The sequence below is a fragment of the Aythya fuligula genome, chromosome Z (assembly GCF_009819795.1).
Source record: "Aythya fuligula isolate bAytFul2 chromosome Z, bAytFul2.pri, whole genome shotgun sequence".
Classification (NCBI taxonomy): Eukaryota; Metazoa; Chordata; class Aves; order Anseriformes; family Anatidae; genus Aythya; species Aythya fuligula.
In genome coordinates this window covers 45,469,109-45,487,363 of record NC_045593.1, presented here as the reverse complement: position 1 = coordinate 45,487,363, position 18,255 = coordinate 45,469,109, and the positions used below count along the sequence as shown (strand labels likewise).

At 40.7% G+C, this 18,255-nt stretch overlaps 2 protein-coding genes across 5 annotated transcripts in view; both read left to right on the top strand.

The window, feature by feature from the left end:
• Positions 1 to 11,234, top strand: part of PTCH1 (patched 1) — a 70,954-nt gene extending 59,720 nt beyond the window's left edge. For 3 of the 4 annotated variants that reach the window (XM_032205857.1, XM_032205856.1, XM_032205859.1), the window contains exons 20-24: positions 488 to 630; positions 3,610 to 3,709; positions 5,079 to 5,333; positions 6,426 to 6,955; positions 8,647 to 11,234. In XM_032205857.1, the coding sequence (XP_032061748.1) occupies positions 488 to 630; positions 3,610 to 3,709; positions 5,079 to 5,333; positions 6,426 to 6,953 (1,026 nt within the window). In that variant the 3' untranslated portion in view covers positions 6,954 to 6,955; positions 8,647 to 11,234. Of the gene's footprint in view, positions 1 to 487; positions 631 to 3,407; positions 3,425 to 3,609; positions 3,710 to 5,078; positions 5,334 to 6,425; positions 6,956 to 8,646 lie in introns of those variants that run through there. The other variant, XM_032205860.1, reaches the window with a different exon arrangement.
• A 3,106-nt stretch (positions 11,235 to 14,340) lies between these two features.
• FANCC (FA complementation group C) overlaps positions 14,341 to 18,255 on the top strand; it is a 102,320-nt gene continuing 98,405 nt past the window's right edge. The window contains exon 1 of the mRNA XM_032205991.1: positions 14,341 to 14,400. Within this exon, the coding sequence (XP_032061882.1) occupies positions 14,362 to 14,400 (39 nt within the window). The 5' untranslated portion in view covers positions 14,341 to 14,361. The remainder of the gene's footprint in view (positions 14,401 to 18,255) is intronic.

Genomic DNA, 18,255 nt, shown 5'->3' with positions numbered 1-18,255 from the left:
TGGACGTAACTGAACAAGGGCTACTGGTCTTAGGTTTGTGTAGGAAAACTTCAGTCAGTGTTAGCTATTTTTACAGCAAACTTCCCGTGATAGAAATGGAAGCCATGCCCCCTTGAGAGTTTGAAGAGTAGCTCTATAATTTTTACACCTGAAGTGCTCTCACCATGAAATGAATTCTTTCCAGGTGGAAATAAGCAAAGCTGGCAACATGAAAAGTCTACTGGTGCAAGCAGGCTTTGTTTCAAAAAAATATTGCTAGGGCTCTGATTCTTTAATCAGTGCTTGCTCTGGTCGTGTAACTTCAGCAGCAGCTATGTGCTATGACTGCAGATTCAGACCCTGTCTTGAAGGTTAGCCAGCTACAGAGATATTTTCATAAACTGTAGACTGAAGTAATTAACTGGCAAAAAACTGTGCATGCTATGAGAGAGACTGTTTGACAGGTTGTATGTATCTGTGTAATGAAATGGATTTCATTGTTTTACAGGCATTTTTAACTGCCATAGGAGACAAGAACCATAGGGCTGTCCTTGCCCTGGAACATATGTTTGCACCAGTGCTGGATGGAGCTGTGTCCACTCTGCTTGGAGTGTTAATGCTCGCAGGATCAGAGTTTGATTTTATTGTCAGGTAAAGCATTTGCGTGTGTCTTGACTTTATTTTTAAAATAAAAATAAGTATGCTTTTAATATTTAGTCATTTCAGTGTATCTGTCATTTTATTACTATGCATGGTGTGTCAAGCATGCTTACATCATGGTCCTGCTTTCCTTCTGTTTTATTAACTCCTTGTTGCATGCTAGACATAGTAGTGTTTCCATTGCTGGTATTAAAATCTGTTCCAGGAAAATCTGACTCCCAGCATGAAAGGAAACAAAAATGGCCCTCTTTAGCAAAGTTGGCTAATTCTGGATTTGAATCAGTTCAAAATAGCGAGTATTGTCTGGTATTAGCCGGGTTTGACCTTTAACCTTTAGATCCTCCAGACTTGTTGTATGCACAAAAATTTGTGTTGAAAGGACACATGAACCTACAAACGTGCTGCAACTGTGCTGCAAGCGTCGCTCTCTGGGCCTTCTCTTTCTGTCGTTATATGAGGCTTACAGCAGTGCCGAAAGCGGAGAGAAAGAAAGCTCTGGTTGGGAGCTAGGGAACCATAAGTATGAACACAGAACTTCATATTAAAATTTTGTAAAGCAAAGCCTGAAGGCCCTTCTGTTTAGAACTACAGGCAGACTGTTTCTTGTGGATTTAATTAAGAATGTGAATTCGTCGAGTATGAGAGGAGAGCAAGTTTTTCTTCTGAGGGGAATTTGAGAAGTGCAGTGAAACAGATCCTATTCTATTCCAAACAACCTGTGGAACTCTGCAAAATGGCTAATCTTAGAAGTAACACAGGTTCTTTGTGGCAAACTACAGCATGAAAAAAAATATATTTTAAGACCTAAAACAGAACTGAGGTAGAACCAGGCCAAATACAAGTTGTCTTAAAGTTGACAAAACTACTTAGGTAGACGTAAGCTGGATAGATGACCAGACGTTGCTGACATCCACTTGACAACAGGAACAAAATGTCAGAAGCAGGAACTGAGAGAATGGCTGCTAAATCTCATTAAGATTTTTTGTTTATGTTTGTAAGAGATCTGAAGAAAGCAAGGTGGCAGTAGGCTTGTAGTTGGACCTCATGAAACCTGCATGTGGATTATTGTTAGAGAGATACCGCATCTCCTAAAGTATAATAGGCCTTTTTTGAGGTCAGGATGTTTTATTTTATTGGTGTTGAAGAAATAAGTTAGAATTACTCTTTTAGGAGCTGATCTTGTAAGAGGTGGAGGTGTTTGACATACAGGTTACTTACAGATTTAACCTAAATTTACAGGGGTACATTTGGTGTTTTACGTTCCTACTTAACAGACCAGATTTTGGCAAGAATATTTTTGTGTCATTGCAAATGGATGATTGTAGCAGCCCGTCATGCCAAATTTGGATTGGACATTCTCTTAGTATATAAAATGTGCCTTTCAACCTTTCAACTTATGTTATTTTACTTTTTTGGGCCATCAGTTTCTCATTTTCTAGCACAATCTGACTTTAGTTTGCCCTGTTTAGAAAAAAAATACAGTAAAATAAACTATCAGAGCCCAAGTATTGTTATAGTGGGTGAAGAAGATCCCAAACTTCCGGAAGGGGATAGATTAGTCCAACAATGTGGAAGATTAAGTAAATTAACAGACATTGTATACACCAAGTGGTCAGAGCTAAAATCCTGCTGTTTATCCTAGTGTTAGATGGATGAGATGCAAATGTTTTTAATGCCTGTTGTTGATTTCTGTCCCAGTATAAAGTTCTGGTGGTTTATGTTAGTAGAGTAGATTGGTTTGCTGATTTTTGCTAATGCAGATCAGAAATTCCAAAATGTTTATAATAGTGGGATATTTGTAGTTTTACAGGAGTCTGATATATTTGATCAAATGTGGAAAGGCGGAGGCAGTAAAGTTTTTTGCCAGCTAGACAATGTAATCAGCAGACCCATTAGTAGCAAACTTGCCCTCAGTTCTTCTCCTAGCCCTTCTCCTCCAGGAATTTACCAAGACCGAGTCCTTGAAATCATTAGTTACAACGCAGCCTTAAGTTTAGTCTGAGCCCCAGCTGTGCCGAATACCAACTAGCAAGGCTTTCCTTTTACTGACAGGTTTACCTTGGTATTCATGAAGGATCCCAGACCTTAGCCCTCAATGGTGGGAAAGGACAACCACTTGTGCACTTTCCTCTTCTTCCATAGTACTTCAGCCTTTATGTTTGAATTGGCTGACGCAAAACAAGAGTATTCAGAGATGCTAAATTGTTCAACAAAAGATTAGCCTGCAATGCAGCTCTGCCATTGTGGAGTGCTCTTACTCAGTACAATGCTGAAGCTCGCTATAGAATGGGCAGCATTTTCTTTGCAGAAAGCGGGTTCCTGTGTTGTAAAAAGGTTGCAATTTGAGCTATTTGGTAAAACTGGAACTCACAGAATTCTAGGCGGAAAGTTGTGATTAATGAACAGCAAGGGAAAGCCTTACCTGATACACTAGAGATTTAATTAGAGATTCTGCTGTAAGATGCAGAAGCATTTCACAGTGGATTAGCTGCTGCGAGAAGAGGGCTTCTTTTCCTTCTAGGCTAAATTGTTTAAATTCTACACCCTTCACTTCATTTGTTTGCTTCTGCTGGGTTTTCACTAATGGGGGCCCCTTTTCATTGTATTTGTGCTTTCAGTCCATTCAGCTATTCACTGCACATTCCATATTTTTGTGTTTGTGTAACACATTCATAAATAACATTGCATGCTTCCAGATTCTGGGAAATTAACAAATGTAATTTTTTTTCTTTCCTTTATGAACTAACACTTTTGGTTGCGGAATGTAGCTTCTCTAATACAAAAGGTAAAAAAACTCTATATCTCTATGTAGAAAGTGATACAGTTATTTAGTACAATATTAGTAATACTTGAGGTTTAATTTTATAAATGTATTATTTTAATATATTTAAGAGTAGTTTGTAATACGTTATTACTAACAATATTTGTGGCTCCTTTTTCTTCCCCCCAATCCCTGAAACCTCACTTCAGGTATTTCTTTGCTGTTTTGGCAATCTTAACCATTCTGGGAGTTCTCAATGGATTGGTGCTGCTTCCTGTTCTTCTTTCATTCTTTGGACCGTACCCTGAGGTCAGTAAAACTCAGAGAGAACAGAAGAAATAATAACATTGTCTTTGCAACCCCACCTCCCAGGACTACTCCCCTTTTCTAGAAACTCTTTATTTTAAAAATTTGTGGGGATTTTTAAATGTATAAGTTTCTTGCTCAGGTTTTATTTAAAATCTGTATTAAATTTGCTATTTCCTATTTATTTAATATTCCTATATTTTTAAAGTATGTTTTTAATAAGTATTGTTTTAGAGGTTGTCAGCAAACTAGATACGAATGTAGGTTTAAGTACACTTCTAAAAGCATAACGTGATATACAAACTAGTCTGTAAAATTAGGCTTTTCCTCAATATTTCACAAAAGACAGTTCCTTTTGTACACATACCTTTTCCTTTCCTACCTCACTGCCTCTGTCGCTTTCTTCAAAATATTTAACTGAGCAGACCACCAGGAAGGCCTGTGTGGGCCAACACACACCAGTGGTGGTCCACAGACCACACCTTTATAGCCATGACCAGAAGTCTGCCAAAAGGTCCCCCCGTCCAGTTGCCCCTCCCTGCAGAATGCTCTTGGCTCAAGCGAGGTTCTTGATGGATGGAAGGCTTCACTTAAATGTCGATGACTTTACAGTACGAAGCCTAAGTCCAGCAAAAAAAGGATTCACAGCTATCAAATTTGTATTTGATTGTTCATTACCTACACTCTTGATAACACAGTTACTGTGTTACATAGGGTAATCTTTGTTATGCATTAGTAGAATAAGTGTGCCACGCTTCGTTTGTCTCTGTATCTGTGTGTATAAAAGTAGAACACAAGGTATGTATGTAGCATTAGTGATGTGAGATGTATTTTTTTGAATTAGTAAAACATTTTTGACAAGTGTGACATCTCTTACCTTCACAATAGTATGCACAGCCTGTCCCTTATTCAAACAATATGTTTGTACATGTTATTACCACTATGTTCTATTAAGTGTGTACCTGTCTCTTTTAGCAAACTATACTATACATACATGTTTGAGACAATTTATAAAATCACTGTTGGTGTATGCTGCAGGGGGAGGGAAGCCCACAGAAGAGGGACTTCTGTCTTTCTAAGTGCAAGAGCACATGCACGTACATATACATCCACGTGCTGAAACAACAATACCTAGAAGAACCTCAGTTATCCTGTTTATATACATATCCTCAGGTGGAGATCATGTCTCACTTTCATGCATGTTTTCCAGATTAGTACAGATGTTCATCAGAAAACTAGTGCTAGGGTTCTCAGAGCATTGAAAGGTATATTTGGCAGAAGAACATTTGTATCAAGCAATCACAATGAAAAGGGTAATGCTAATCATATTTTTTTGAATGCTTGTAATTATAATTAGCATTGTCATCACCAGGTTTCACCAGCCAATGGACGAAACAGATTACCCACACCATCTCCTGAGCCACCCCCCAGTGTCGTGAGGTTTGCTCTGCCGCCTGGGCACACAAATAATGGATCAGACTCCTCTGACTCAGAGTACAGCTCTCAAACCACAGTGTCAGGCATCAGTGAAGAGCTCCATCATTATGAGGCTACCCAAGGTCCCGGGGCACCAGTCCATCAAGTAGTAGTGGAAGCCACTGAGAATCCTGTCTTTGCGAGATCTACTGTAAGTATCTCAAATATTGGCTGCTGGATGGGCAAGAAGAGTGTTTGGGGATTTTTATTTAAATGTATTTATTTTTTTGTGGAAGAGCTTTTAATGTTTCTGGCTGACTATGCTTCATGATTTTGTGCCAAAACTTAGAGTGCTTATAAACAGGGACTGAAGGCTTTTCTTATCCTCACTTTAGAATCAAGCTCGGTGTAAGGTGATGGTACCAGAGCTGAGGTCTCTGGCATGTTCAATTGTGGATGGTGCCAATACGATGTAACAACAAGAGAGAGCTCTCAGTCTGTTTGATGACTGTTCTAGATGACCTCTTAAGAGCCAGGAGAGATAAAGAGATCCAAACCTCTTCCTTGCACCTCCTCGTGGATCACCACCTCATATACCTCTCTCTGACAGCAAACTTTGGGGAGAAAGATTAATACAGCCTGGAAAAAAAAGCAGTTTCAGGGTTGTACCAAATCTCAGGCCCGTTGCATCTTGCTACTGGGTTGGCATAACTGCAATTTCAAAGGAAAGTGAGAAAGCTCTTGTCTCCTACCCCTGCTGATGCTGCATGCTGAGCTGCAATGTGGATCTGTTTTTGTTCAGCAGAGGCCTAGAAATAGGTACAAGCAGAGCCACATTTGAAGTTGGTCACGGTTTATTGACTGATGTGGCTGCTGTGCTTCACGCTTTTTACAGAAATCAGAAAACAGATTCCTACAGTCTATACAAACTACCCTGCTAACATCCTGTGTATGTACCCTGCACGGAACAGAGCCTTTTCCAAATGCCTGCAATTCTGTTTGCTGAATCAGTTAAGATGAAGCGCTTCTTATCCATCCTTTTGAAAAACACAGATCACTATGTAGGAAGCCTATAATAATATTTTCAGCAGTAGTCCTGTGTTTGTGTGGTGTTATACTTCCCAGTTTTTAATAACTTCAGACAAAAACTGTTTGGAAAAGTCTACAGTTACAAGACTGCAGAACATGACCTTTGCAGAGCCAGGACAGCAGTCTTACAAGTCTTCCTAGCGTAAGATGTAAGCAAGCATGGCATTTGCTTCCCTTGCTTTTTCAGAGGCCTGACTGTGCATCTATCTTCCAGGTGGTTCAGCCAGAGACGAGGCACCAGTCGAGTCCCAGATTACAATCAAACCCGGAGGCCGGCACACAGCAGGCGTGGCGTCAGGGCAGGCAACCCAAACGGGAAGTGAGGGAAGGGCTGCGACCACCTCCTTACCGCCCTCGCAGGGACGCTTTTGAAATTTCTACTGAAGGGCATTCAGGACCCAGCAATAGGGATCGCCTGGGCCACCGGGCTCGTTCTCATAACATGAGAAGCCCAGCATTCGGTGCCATGGGCACCTCGGGACCAGCGTACTGCCAGCCGATCACTACTGTGACTGCCTCAGCTTCAGTGACTGTCGCTGTCCACCCTGCTGTGCACAGCCACAGCTCTCGGGGAGGAAGCTTTCCATCCTACGAGGGGTACCATGAAGCTGACCATGGGATGTTCGAGGACCCCCATGTGCCTTTTAACGTGCGGTGTGAAAGAAGAAATTCTAAAGTAGAAGTTATAGAGCTTCAAGATGTCGAATGTGAGGAAAGGACAGCTGGCAAAAGCTCAGTGTAAAGGTGGGTCTGTCTGTTGTAGCTGTGAGCTTTGCCTGTGTTGTGCAATGGTGTGCAAAAGCAAGGGGAAAGATAAAAGTTCTCTGAAGTACCTTACCTTCAGGTAGGTGTACTTCTTGATTCCTTTTCATCATAAATCTGCTGAGTGTGAAGATAGCACATTTTGCACCGGATGAGATAGCACTTTGCAGTCCTAAGAAGTTATAGGGTGTCCAGACATGAGTTACTTCCAAGCACCTTGCGAAGGGGGTAAGTATATAGTACAGTCCCAGTTTCCCAGATGAGGAAAATGAAGCAGATACGTTGTGTTATGTTCAGAGCTGTGTGATTACGTTTACTGTTGACAGATCCTGTCTTCTGATTACTGAATCATCTGCCTTTTAAAACATAATACTGAATGACGTTGTCTGGGAGAGTGTAAAATTGCTACCTACTTTAAGAGAGATGGGCGATGGGCTGAATGAGGGAGGTGGAAAGGCCTAACCTTGCCTAGTGCACTGCTGAGCTATGGGGTGTCCCCTTCCCTGTGCTCAGGGACCTGCCCTGCCCGTTCACAGCCTGGAGGCGTTCCTTAGCCAAGCTCTCCCTCCTGCCAGGGTAGCTGCAGTGGCTGTCACAGATTTGTGTAGCTCACAGCTGACCTTCAAGGGCATTTAATGTGTCCCCATGAAACAATATTCCCCTTATTCACCCAGGAGTTTGTGTTACTTGAAACTTATATCATCGTCCCCCTAAAGCTAGCAAGAGAATGTTGCAGGAAATATTGCTGTTTAGAACAGACGAGATGTGTTAGCAGATGTTTGAGGAGGCAAAATGCTGTTTATTTTCTTGAAAATGTTACGCTAATCTCACAGGGAGTGCTGCTTCAAAGAGGAGAAAGTAATTGAGTTCTTTACTTAAAAACTCTTTCTACTTTTTAAGTAGAAAACTTTTTTTTTTTTTACTTAAAAACTCAGTTGTGGCTTCAAAACTATGTCTCGGTATTTTAACTCAATCTTCCTCTACTGGGGAGAAGAGGAAGTGTTAAATTGCTAGCAGTGGATTCCTTTTGTCTCACTTTTCTTTTCAGAGCTTTCGGGGGACAGACACTAGTGTGACCAGAGCAAGCCATTTCATTTTGGCTGTAGAATATTTTGTGTGCACACACATAAGTAGAGAGTTTTGACGGAAAATTTTTGATGGCTCGTGATAAAACTGCTTTCTGATTTATAAAATTTATCTCCAAGCATCTCAAAGTTCAAATAGCCCTGAATGCCTTTAGCCTGACAGTCTAGAAACACTGCAAGTAATAGTATTGAATGAGGAAATACTTGGGCTCAGCTTTTCCAGCTTTAACTGCAAGCTAATACAAGAGTCTTAACTGTGCTCAATATCCAATACAGTTTATTACTCCCTGAAGCATCCATCGGTTTTGACTAAATTTGTGGCAGGTACCTAAAGCTGTGCACGCTGAAATGAAAGCATCCACATTTTATTTAATTGGTGTCAGTATCTTTTTACCAGGAAGTTCATGACTAAAATGAAAGAAGAGCCCGCATTTCCTGAATGCTAACTGTAACCATAAGAACCATGAAACGAGTTTTAGATTATCTTGATTTGCTTGATTTTCTTGAACTGTAATGAATGTTTGTTTAATTTTTGTTTGTTTGTTTGTTTTCTTTTGTTTTGTTTCCCCCCCCCCTCTTTATTTTTAGAGGGTGATAACTGAAGCAAAGAAGAGGCCAAAGATGGAAAACTGTATTTCCAGAACTGCTTGAAGAGAAGAACTGCTTGAAGTTATAGAAAAGGACATGCTGCATCAGGACAACAGTTCACTGTTACTGTAACCTATTGTATTATTTTGTTAAATATTTCTTTAAGTATTTAAAAGATGTACACATATGTAATATACAAAAAATCAATGTAAAGTAGTATAATCTGGAGTCATTTGCCTTCAGACAATAGAGTGGGGACATTTTTGTTTGTGCTCTGTACTTATTGTACATTGATCTCTGTGCCACAACTAAGCTTAATCTAGTTCTAAATTTCAGCATAAGTTGCTGCTGCTTAAATATTGTATAATTTACTTGTATAATTCTATGCAAATATTGCTTATGTAATAGGATTTTTTGTAAAGGTACATGTCTGTTTAAAATATTTTAAGTTTGCATATCACAACCCTGTGGTAGTATGAAATGTTACTGTTAACTTTCAAACACGCTATGCGTGGTAATTCTTTAAAATAAGCAGATATGAAGAAAAGCACGTTAATCTTGGAGGCTTAAATAGATTTAGCTATGTGCAGGTTTTGTTTTGCTGTGTGTATCCATGTGTGCATCTGGAATTACGCATGCCTGTGTATGTGTGTTCCTGATGTGCTGTAGTTTCTCTTATACTGTATGGTAACCTTTAGTGGGCTTGTAAGCCCACTAATGCTGATGTGAGTCTGCCTTTCCCTCTTAGCAGGCAGTACTGAAAGCTGCATTGTTTACCAACATGTACCATAGACTGCCATCAACAAAGGCCCAAGATAAAATAGAAGAGAAGACAGGGAGTCAGGGTGTTGGTGTTGTGGTTCTGTTTCCCACACTATTAATGACTTGGTTCACGTGGCTTTGGTCAAGCCACTTAACTGCCCTGTGCCTCAGTTTCTCGTTCTGTAAAATGGGTATAATTATACTTACCTACCTCCAGGAGAGTTGTGAGGCTTAATTACTGTTCGTGAAGTGCTTTGATACTTTTTTAAAAGGTGCCAGGTAAGTGCAAAAACTCTATTATTTTGTCACTTCCAAAGGTGCTGGATATTGAGAGGTGCTGGTGGTTACAGAAATTCAATGAGCATATGCCGTATTTTGATGCTGTTAATAACTATGAGTGGCATTAGAAGCTGAATAATCGAGTTGTCTGATGGTGAGCCACAGCTCAGCTTTGTCCTTATAGCATTCAAAGCAGTATCTTCTGTCACCTTATTTTCATGGCAGGAAAGAAGTTAATAGTAAGTGATAAAAATCAAATGGAAGGATAAATATATATATATATATATATATATATATATATATATATATATATAAAACTTCTGTTTTCACTTATTAAGTATAAATGGCTTTCTATTGGGTCCAGGACTGTAATTAATGACACACAAGACCTGGGGTGTTCTTTTCTCTGTTGTTTGTATTTTCCCATGCTGCATTGGCACTTTTAATTAAAACAGCTAAATGGGGATCTCTTTGCAAAACTAATTTAGCTTTTTGTATTATTATTTTTTAACTAAAGATGGATTGCTGCAGGTGAAGGGTCTGAAAAACAAAACCACAACAATATGTGTTCTGGTTGGAAACAAACCCTAAGTATGGAGAACCTTAGATTAAAATACTAGAAGAAAAGTTTTCATTATCTCTGTCCTCCGCTTTCTCCATTATTTTTTTCTGCCCTTCTACAAGTTGTTTTTTTTAGAGCAGGTAGAAGCGCAAACGTGTGTTCAGAGCCACGTAAACACAACCAATATTCAGTTTCTGAATACAGCACTGTTGAGGCTTTTCTTCCAGTACGATGCCTGAAGGGCAGTGGCTGGTTCTTTGATGGGAAAGGGTATTTCTCCAGTGGCTTCAGGGAGTCTATCTTTGCCCACAGACCTTCCTAGTGCAGCAAATGGGGATAACTAGAATGCACAAATTTCCATGCCTTTTTTTTTTGCTCACTTGAAAACACTTTGATATGAGGCACTTGTTTACAGATCTCCAATGTGAACGCTCGAAGAGCAGGTGAGAGCCTGGTATTGTTCCCGCGATACATAAGCTACTGTTTCAACGTACACTAAGGGTTAATGTCGCAACTGCCTACTGGTCCAGTTCACTGTCTTAGCACGAAAACTCTGAATGGCAAAAAGACGAGGGGCCCCAGTTTAGCACTAGCAGCATAGTGACCTCAGATCATGAAAACTCTGCAACAAAACTGTATGATACTAATTGGAAGCTACCTTCAACTGCCAAGTGCGCGCGCTCCTGTGTCAGAGGTCAGCAGGGCTCCCTCCCACTGACGCTGCCGCCGGCATGGCCGCAGCAGGCCGCCTCGCCTCACCTCGCCTTCCTCCCTCCCTTCTCTTCCTCCCAGGCGAGGCGGCGGCGAGAGCCTCAGCATCTCCCACCCCCCCGTGCATTTGCGCGCAGGGTGAGCTCGCTGCTGCTTCGTGCACGGTGTGCGCCGCCTCCTCCAGTAGTCACATTGGCCAAGGTTGAACTCAGTGGCTGGCAACATTTGTTCTGTTTTGGCTTTGTCTTAAACTTTTTTTTTTTTTTTTTTTAATCATGGGTGATATTTATATTTTTGTATCATAAGAATGTTTTCTTACAGTATTTGTCATGCCAGTTTATAACAAACAAAATGCAGGGATTTTATTTCTATTGGAAACACTATTACAGCTATGTTTTTACTTTTTAATGGATTTTTATTTGTATAGAGTGCTTACTAATGTTAAATAGGAAAGAGTATATAACATTTACATTAAGGACTCGTTGTAGCTTTTAGCGTTAAGGAGTTAAAAGGAAAAAAAAATATTCAAACTGGGTCTCATTGCCTGCCTGTTTTGGTAGGAGTGGGTTTGTGTCATTTCAGTTACAAAGATAAAATTATGCCATATAATTTATTTATATGAAAATTTATTTTTGTAGTGTACATAGTAGTCATCAAGTCTTTTGACAGAAGTATATTTTTAAAGAGTTATATGTAATGATGATACCATTATGTTTTGGAACACTGCTGAGATGTGATTACGGTGCACACTTTTCCTTGTAAACCCCCTGGCAGAAAAGAAAGTGTTTAACAGTGTTAAGAGAGAAAGAGAGTGTGAATATTCATACAATTCTGAACTGTGTTTTAGTTACCATTTGTGATCTAGTGTGGTTCTCATTTTAAACTTTGAATGGAAATTTTACAAACTCTCTAAATATTAATGTTCAAACACTGATAGAAATTCTAACATGAATAAAAAAAAAATATTATAACTTACTGCTTATGGACTTGGTTGTTTTTAGTACTGGTCAACTCTGCAGATACAATCATGCAGCTATACTGATTGGAAGCATGGATTTGGGATGTTTTAGGGGATTCAGATATCTGGGAGGTTCAGATTTGGCCCACTATGCAGCAGGAGCCAATTCTAAAATTGTGCCTAAATTGTGATAAACTGGTGCTTATCTGTTGGTTCTGTTGCTCCTTCTATATTTTAGGAGTGTGAGGGTTGGGCGGGATTACACATTTCATTCTGAGAAAGCCATTTTATATAAACATTGAACACAAAGCATCTTATGCACAGATTATTTGGGTTTAGAGGTAAGGGAAAGTTTTTTGGCTTCTGGTTCATTCTCTAAATTGGATTAGAGAAATAGCCAGCTTTCTCCAGCTCATGGAACAATAACTATATAAATAAACTTGGGGTTCTAAAAACTACGGTGCTCCTTGAGAAGGGAGGTGTAAGAAGCATGCAGGCAACTACTGCCAGCCAGACTGCAGTTCCCTGTGCCCATGCAAGCATTGCTTGGGAAGGAGGAGACCACTGCATTTCTGTCAGAAGCCACTTGCACCATAAACCCCTGTGTGGTTTGCCATGTGCAAGCATGAGTACCACAGAGGCAGCAATGCTCTGCTCCATCCTACAGCCCTTATATGCGTTTATCACAAGTCTTCTAAATTTCTTAAAAGGCTCAAGCAAGTCTTGGCATAACTTAGAATTCTGCCTGTACTTTTCACAGCCAGATGAAATACAAACACAACTCTTTATGTTTTCTGAAAGTTTAGCCAGAAAATAAAAAAAAAATAAAATACAGCTAAAGGACTTGAACTGCCAAACTCCTACACATACTTTCACTACTCTCCATCAGATGCTTGGAACTGGCCAGACTAAGTCAGATTACATATTTGGCCTTAGTGGGTTACACACCATGAGAACAGCGTCCACTGAGATCCTGCATTAGCTAAAATCACCGACTTCGCCCTTTGTGTCCCAGCCACGCACAGGAGCAGCTCCACTCGCTAGACCAGCGATGATGGGAATAAATCAATACGTTCTTCCAGTCAGAGCACAGGATTTTTCTTTCAAATTCCATTTCACATCAAGGAAAGCTATTTACCTTACACTATTTGTCATGTGTAGAAATGACACTTCTTGCTGTCAGTCTTATTAACCCCAGGTAAGACTTTAATCAGATTTTTGTCAGAGATCGGCCATATTTATTCAGGCCTTAAGTAAACATGTGGCCAAATTTTTGTTGGCATAATGCATGTATTTAACAGCTTCAGGAATGCTGCATGCTGCTAAACTGCAGCAGCACCAATGTATGAACAGGTGTTTCATTTTTGTTAACTTTCACTCCCAATGAGCATCTGAGACACCGACTCTTTATATCTGAAAACCATCTTTGCCAAATTATAATTACTTTTAACGGCTGTTGCAAGTAATGAGAACAATTACTACTTCCCTATTCCATTTAATCATTCTTGTCCTTTTTGTTGCAGACATGTTGAACCTCACTGCTAGAACAGGATGCATGCCAGGAAACTGCATTACCCAGCCTGAGTGGCTTGAAAAAAATGCTTGCCTGCTTTAGCTTTGCATGGTTGATTGCAGGCGATTGCATACAAAACTGAAGCAGTACTGCTGCTTTGACAAAATAGTTAAACATCCATACTGGCATAGCTGGTACTGCAGAAACCGTTCTGACTCTGGAGGTACTGTGCAAGCAAATGAAATTTTTACCTCAGATTTTTGGCTGCATTCAGTGGCATCATCTAGAGCGGCATCTGAGCTTCTTCCTGCCCTACAGTACTTTTTCCTAGGGATGCTTCCACCCTTCCTCTGACAGCTGTAACTGCACAGACAGGTTGCTAATGTCTGTGCTGCCCTGGTAGCTATACCTGCTCAGCACTGACTGAGGGTAAGGCTGCACTGAGAAATCTGTATCCTAACTAACTTTAGGCTGTTAGTTAGTTTTAACTTTGGTTAGTTAGAGGCTGCAGCAGCTTGCCTAAAGAAGCAGCACATGCAAGCCAGCATACGTTTTAATTTGTCTTGCAAATCCATGCCTCCTCGCAGGCATAGCTCCCCAGGCTTAGCTCACCCTGCCAGTTAGGAGCTGCAGGCCCTCTGAGCCAGCAGATTTCAGTAAGGACCTCACGTTCACACACGGTGGAGGCAGTTTTGCACAACAGGGCACAACCCCCCGGCTTTTCTGCCCGGTCTCTCAGCCCCTTGTGCTCAGGCCTTTGCAGTGGGGCTGCCGGTGCAGGGCCCCGGCTGCCTGCAGACACCAGAGCCTTACAAAACCTGCCGGGAAGCAAGGCTGTAAACCAGGGCAGACCAGGAAGAGGAGGAGTGCTGGAAGCTGGAGGCTGGAAACTGCTTCCTAGGCGCGGGAGGGCTCTGTCTTGGTTGAATAATGGAGGGCTGGGAGGCACGGGTCAGGCCTCATTCACGGGTGAGTGAATTAGTTGGGTTTCCCCATCTGCTGAGGTGTTTGCAAAGTGATTTATGCTGAAAGGGAGAGACCCTGAGTGCTCTGAAAGAGAGAGAGCTCCACCATCTGATTTCAGAGACCCCGAAGGGCCTTGCCAAGGCGTTGTTGAGGCTGGGTAAGACTGACTATTTTTTTTCTGTTCCAGGTCCTGTCCATTTTAGCAGACCTTTTGTTCTGAACGTCAGGCTGGGGAGTAGGCCTGTAGGGAGAAATGTCTGGCCAGCCCTTTGAGAGATGGAGGGGAAGAGAAAGGAATTAAGCAAGAATCGATTGGTAACTAGAAAGAGCTCGCAGGACGGACATTATTATCATTCCCTTTTCCACCTTATGTTACTTTGACTAGTGGAAACCTTTCCTCTCTCCCTCTCCTTCAGGAGAGCTGCCCCACAGAGAGGTGCTGCTGCTCAGGTGTTGCGCTGTCGGCAGTACGCCTGGCTCCCGGAGCCACCAAGCAGAAGTTTAAGAGGCGTTTGGGCTGTGCCCATAGTCACATGGTCAGATTTTTGGGGTAGACCTGTGTGTGCCAGGAGTGGGGCTCGATGGGCTGTGTGGGTCCCTTCCAGCTTGGGGTATCCTGTGGTTCTGTGAGTCTAAGTGACAAACGACCTTTGAGATGGGCTGGATTTACACTAGTAATCTTGAGACTAAAATACCAATTTATCCTTATCTCGTTACTAAACATATAACACTTCTGTAATTACAGTTTATCCCTATTATGAGCCAAATGGGTTGTTTCTTCTCATTAAACAAGAGAGCAGGTGTTTTATTAGTTGTTAACGCTAATAAAGATAAAGGATCTGAGTACCTTTTCAGTAGAACGGTGTAAATAGGAAGCTCACAACTTTCACCCTAAATAGCTACCATTTGCCATTAGATAGTTTGCTTAAACCCTCCTTCACTTTATTGCTTCCCAATTAGGCAATCATATTAAGCAGGCTATGTATTTAACTTTAGAATATTTACTTTAGCAGCCAATTTAATAAGGTTCTGTACCACTTCGCAAGACCTCAGAAGACAAACACATTCAACTTTAAACAGTTATAAATGCTAAGGGAGAGTGTTATTGTATGGTACCACAGACCTATGCAAATTGTCAGATGACGTCTAACAGCTGGAAAAAAGCAGCATTTTGGAGTTAGTAGAGCAGAGCTTTCTATCTGGCAAAAGGGCAGGGAGGACCTCTTTTTATTCAGTTTTATCTCCTCATGATTTGCAAACCAAACTGATAACAAAGTTCTTCTGTAACTAAATGAATGGAATAAAAGTATGCATGGTATGAGCTCTGTGAGCACCATGCAGTTGCTGTTTCATTCAGATAGGCCGACATTGAATCAAATGAGGAAAGGGAACTGTAAATAAGATGAGTTATTTTTAGCCCTTTAAATATCCAAGTATGAATGCAGCTAATTATTAAGCATATATTTGGTAAAAGTACCAATAAATACATAAGCTGTGGTGTCTGACTATTTAAGTTACTTAACATTTCTTGATTTAGTTAAATTTTTCATTCTGCATCTTCATGCAGTTGTCAGGCATTTCAGCATAATTTTGAGGAAAAGTGTACGTATAGAGGCAGAAAGTGTTTGTAAGCGTATTCTCTGTGAAAGATTTAACCTCATTCATAAGCAGTTTTCCCAATTAATTCAATAACACATGGATTTAAACCAATTTCAGTGGATGTGCTCTAATGCAACAGGCTGTAATGCTCCCAAGCAATCGTTACAGTCCACTGAATCAGTAGCCCATGAATTAATGAGGATTTACACATTAGCTGGTTATGGTTCCTTAGGAGCTATTAAGGACTTTTTAACATTTTGTTGTTGAAATGAACGTACATGGAGCATCATGGAAATTCCTGCCAAATCAAGGGGGAATAGACTGTGAGTCAGCAAGGGCATTTAAGAGCCTTAAGCAACTACTGCTTTTTAATTGTCTTCAGCAGGATTACTCGCTGGTAAATCTGCATCAGTATCAGTCTATCATGGTTTGTCCTGCAGAGTTTATAGCGAAAAGTGTGGTCTTGGTGATGCTACTAACACCCTTCCTTTAATCCAAAATACATGACTTGGGCACAGCAGGTCATCCTTCCATCTGTTCTCATTGACTGCAGAAGGTATATGGACTGTAGAGGCTCTAACTCATACTTGATCTAGATTACCAAAATTATGGATGAGAACCAAGTCACGGTGTTTTTTCACTTCCTCAGACTGCAAACTGTACTTTTCTTTATGATACTCTGGGACTTGAACAGATTTACACTTAGGAGTCATTTTGAGCTGCAATGGAAAACACAAAGTTGCGCAAGGAAAGACAGCAAGCAGAGGGTCTTGTTTGTGAAAGTGAGCTCTCGCTCTGCCATCTTGACATGCAGAGGAGCTATGCCTAAATATGCTTCAGAACCTTAATTGTAGGCCTCCAGGTCACTGCCATTACATAGTGACTTAAAATATCAAAATAGTGACTTATTTTCACTATTTTGATATTTTTAAATTGCATTTTATTTTGACCATTCTGTATTAAATTATCACTTTTTTTTATACTCCCTTTGTTTAAATCTTAGAAAACCTGTTAAGTCAAGAGAATTACCATAACCTAAGTGCAATGACCCAGATTGTGCCTTTTATCACTGTGGCAGTGGATTTCTGCAGGAAAATAGCTCTTTTTTTTTTTTTTCTTTTTTTTTTTTTTCCATCTTAATAGGACTTTAATCATATCTGTGACACTATTCTTCCTCTCTATTCCTGCCCCCTTCCTTGCTTCCCCCCAGTATCCCCATGCAGATATCCATTCAGCAAGGCTCGGCACAGACAGCAAACACACTTGTTTGCATGCCCTCATAGATGCAGTGACAACAGATGCAGAGAAAGAGAACCAAGAGCCAGTGAGCCATACAGCAGAAAGTGAAGGGAAACAGCAGAAAAAAGCAAAACAAGAGAGAACTATACCTGAGAGCATGTGGGAGGACTCACAAAAGCTTCTTTAAAAGGTGCATTTGAAGTCTGTAAAATGACGAGGGGTGCCGTTCTGCTGGACAAGGGAGGCTTAGCTCTGCCTAGATGCTGAGCATAAGAGTCCAGTGTTCCTACTCATAGGGGAGGTGATAACTTGCTTTGGGGGATATTTTTTATAATGTTGATGCTGGCTTTTTCAATGTTTTTCTATGCAACGTGTGTGTGTCTATGTGTGTGTGTGTATGATGGGAAACACACGAGCATGTAAAAAGAACTGTGGTTTCAGTGTGTGGAATTTGCTACTGGCAAGTTATTCTAGCGTGGAGTCCAAGATAAATACCAGGTAGGCTCATATTTTTGCATGTGCTTTTTTGTCCTGAAATGTTTTAAAAGTTTTCCGAAATGCAGGAAGTTGCACCTGGGGTTTCAGAATTTTCTTGGGGTCAACAACCCTGTTGGACATCTCTTAATACTCTGCTTCTGCTTTAATTTTTGTTGATTGGCAAAATCCTGAAGGGAAGCATAGATGAAGAGGCTTCAGGAGGCTGTCTCATTCTGGGGGCAGGCTTCACTGACTCTTCCTGAAGATTTTCTTCTGCACTGTCCTATAGATTTTGGGAGTCTCTAGACCTCCTTTCCATACTCCTGTTGTATTCCTTTCTCCAGGGTACAGGTAAGACTAAGAAGAATGGAAGGACACTGACTTACTGGAAATGGTCTTTCTGGCTTCCTTATTATACATGTTAGTTTCCTTATTACACATTATACATATACATAAAGAAAAAGGCTTTGAATTGATGACCCTCCACTGTGTTGTTTAAAATTATTTTCTCTGGCCTCAGAGAAAATACCTTTCCCTTCAAGG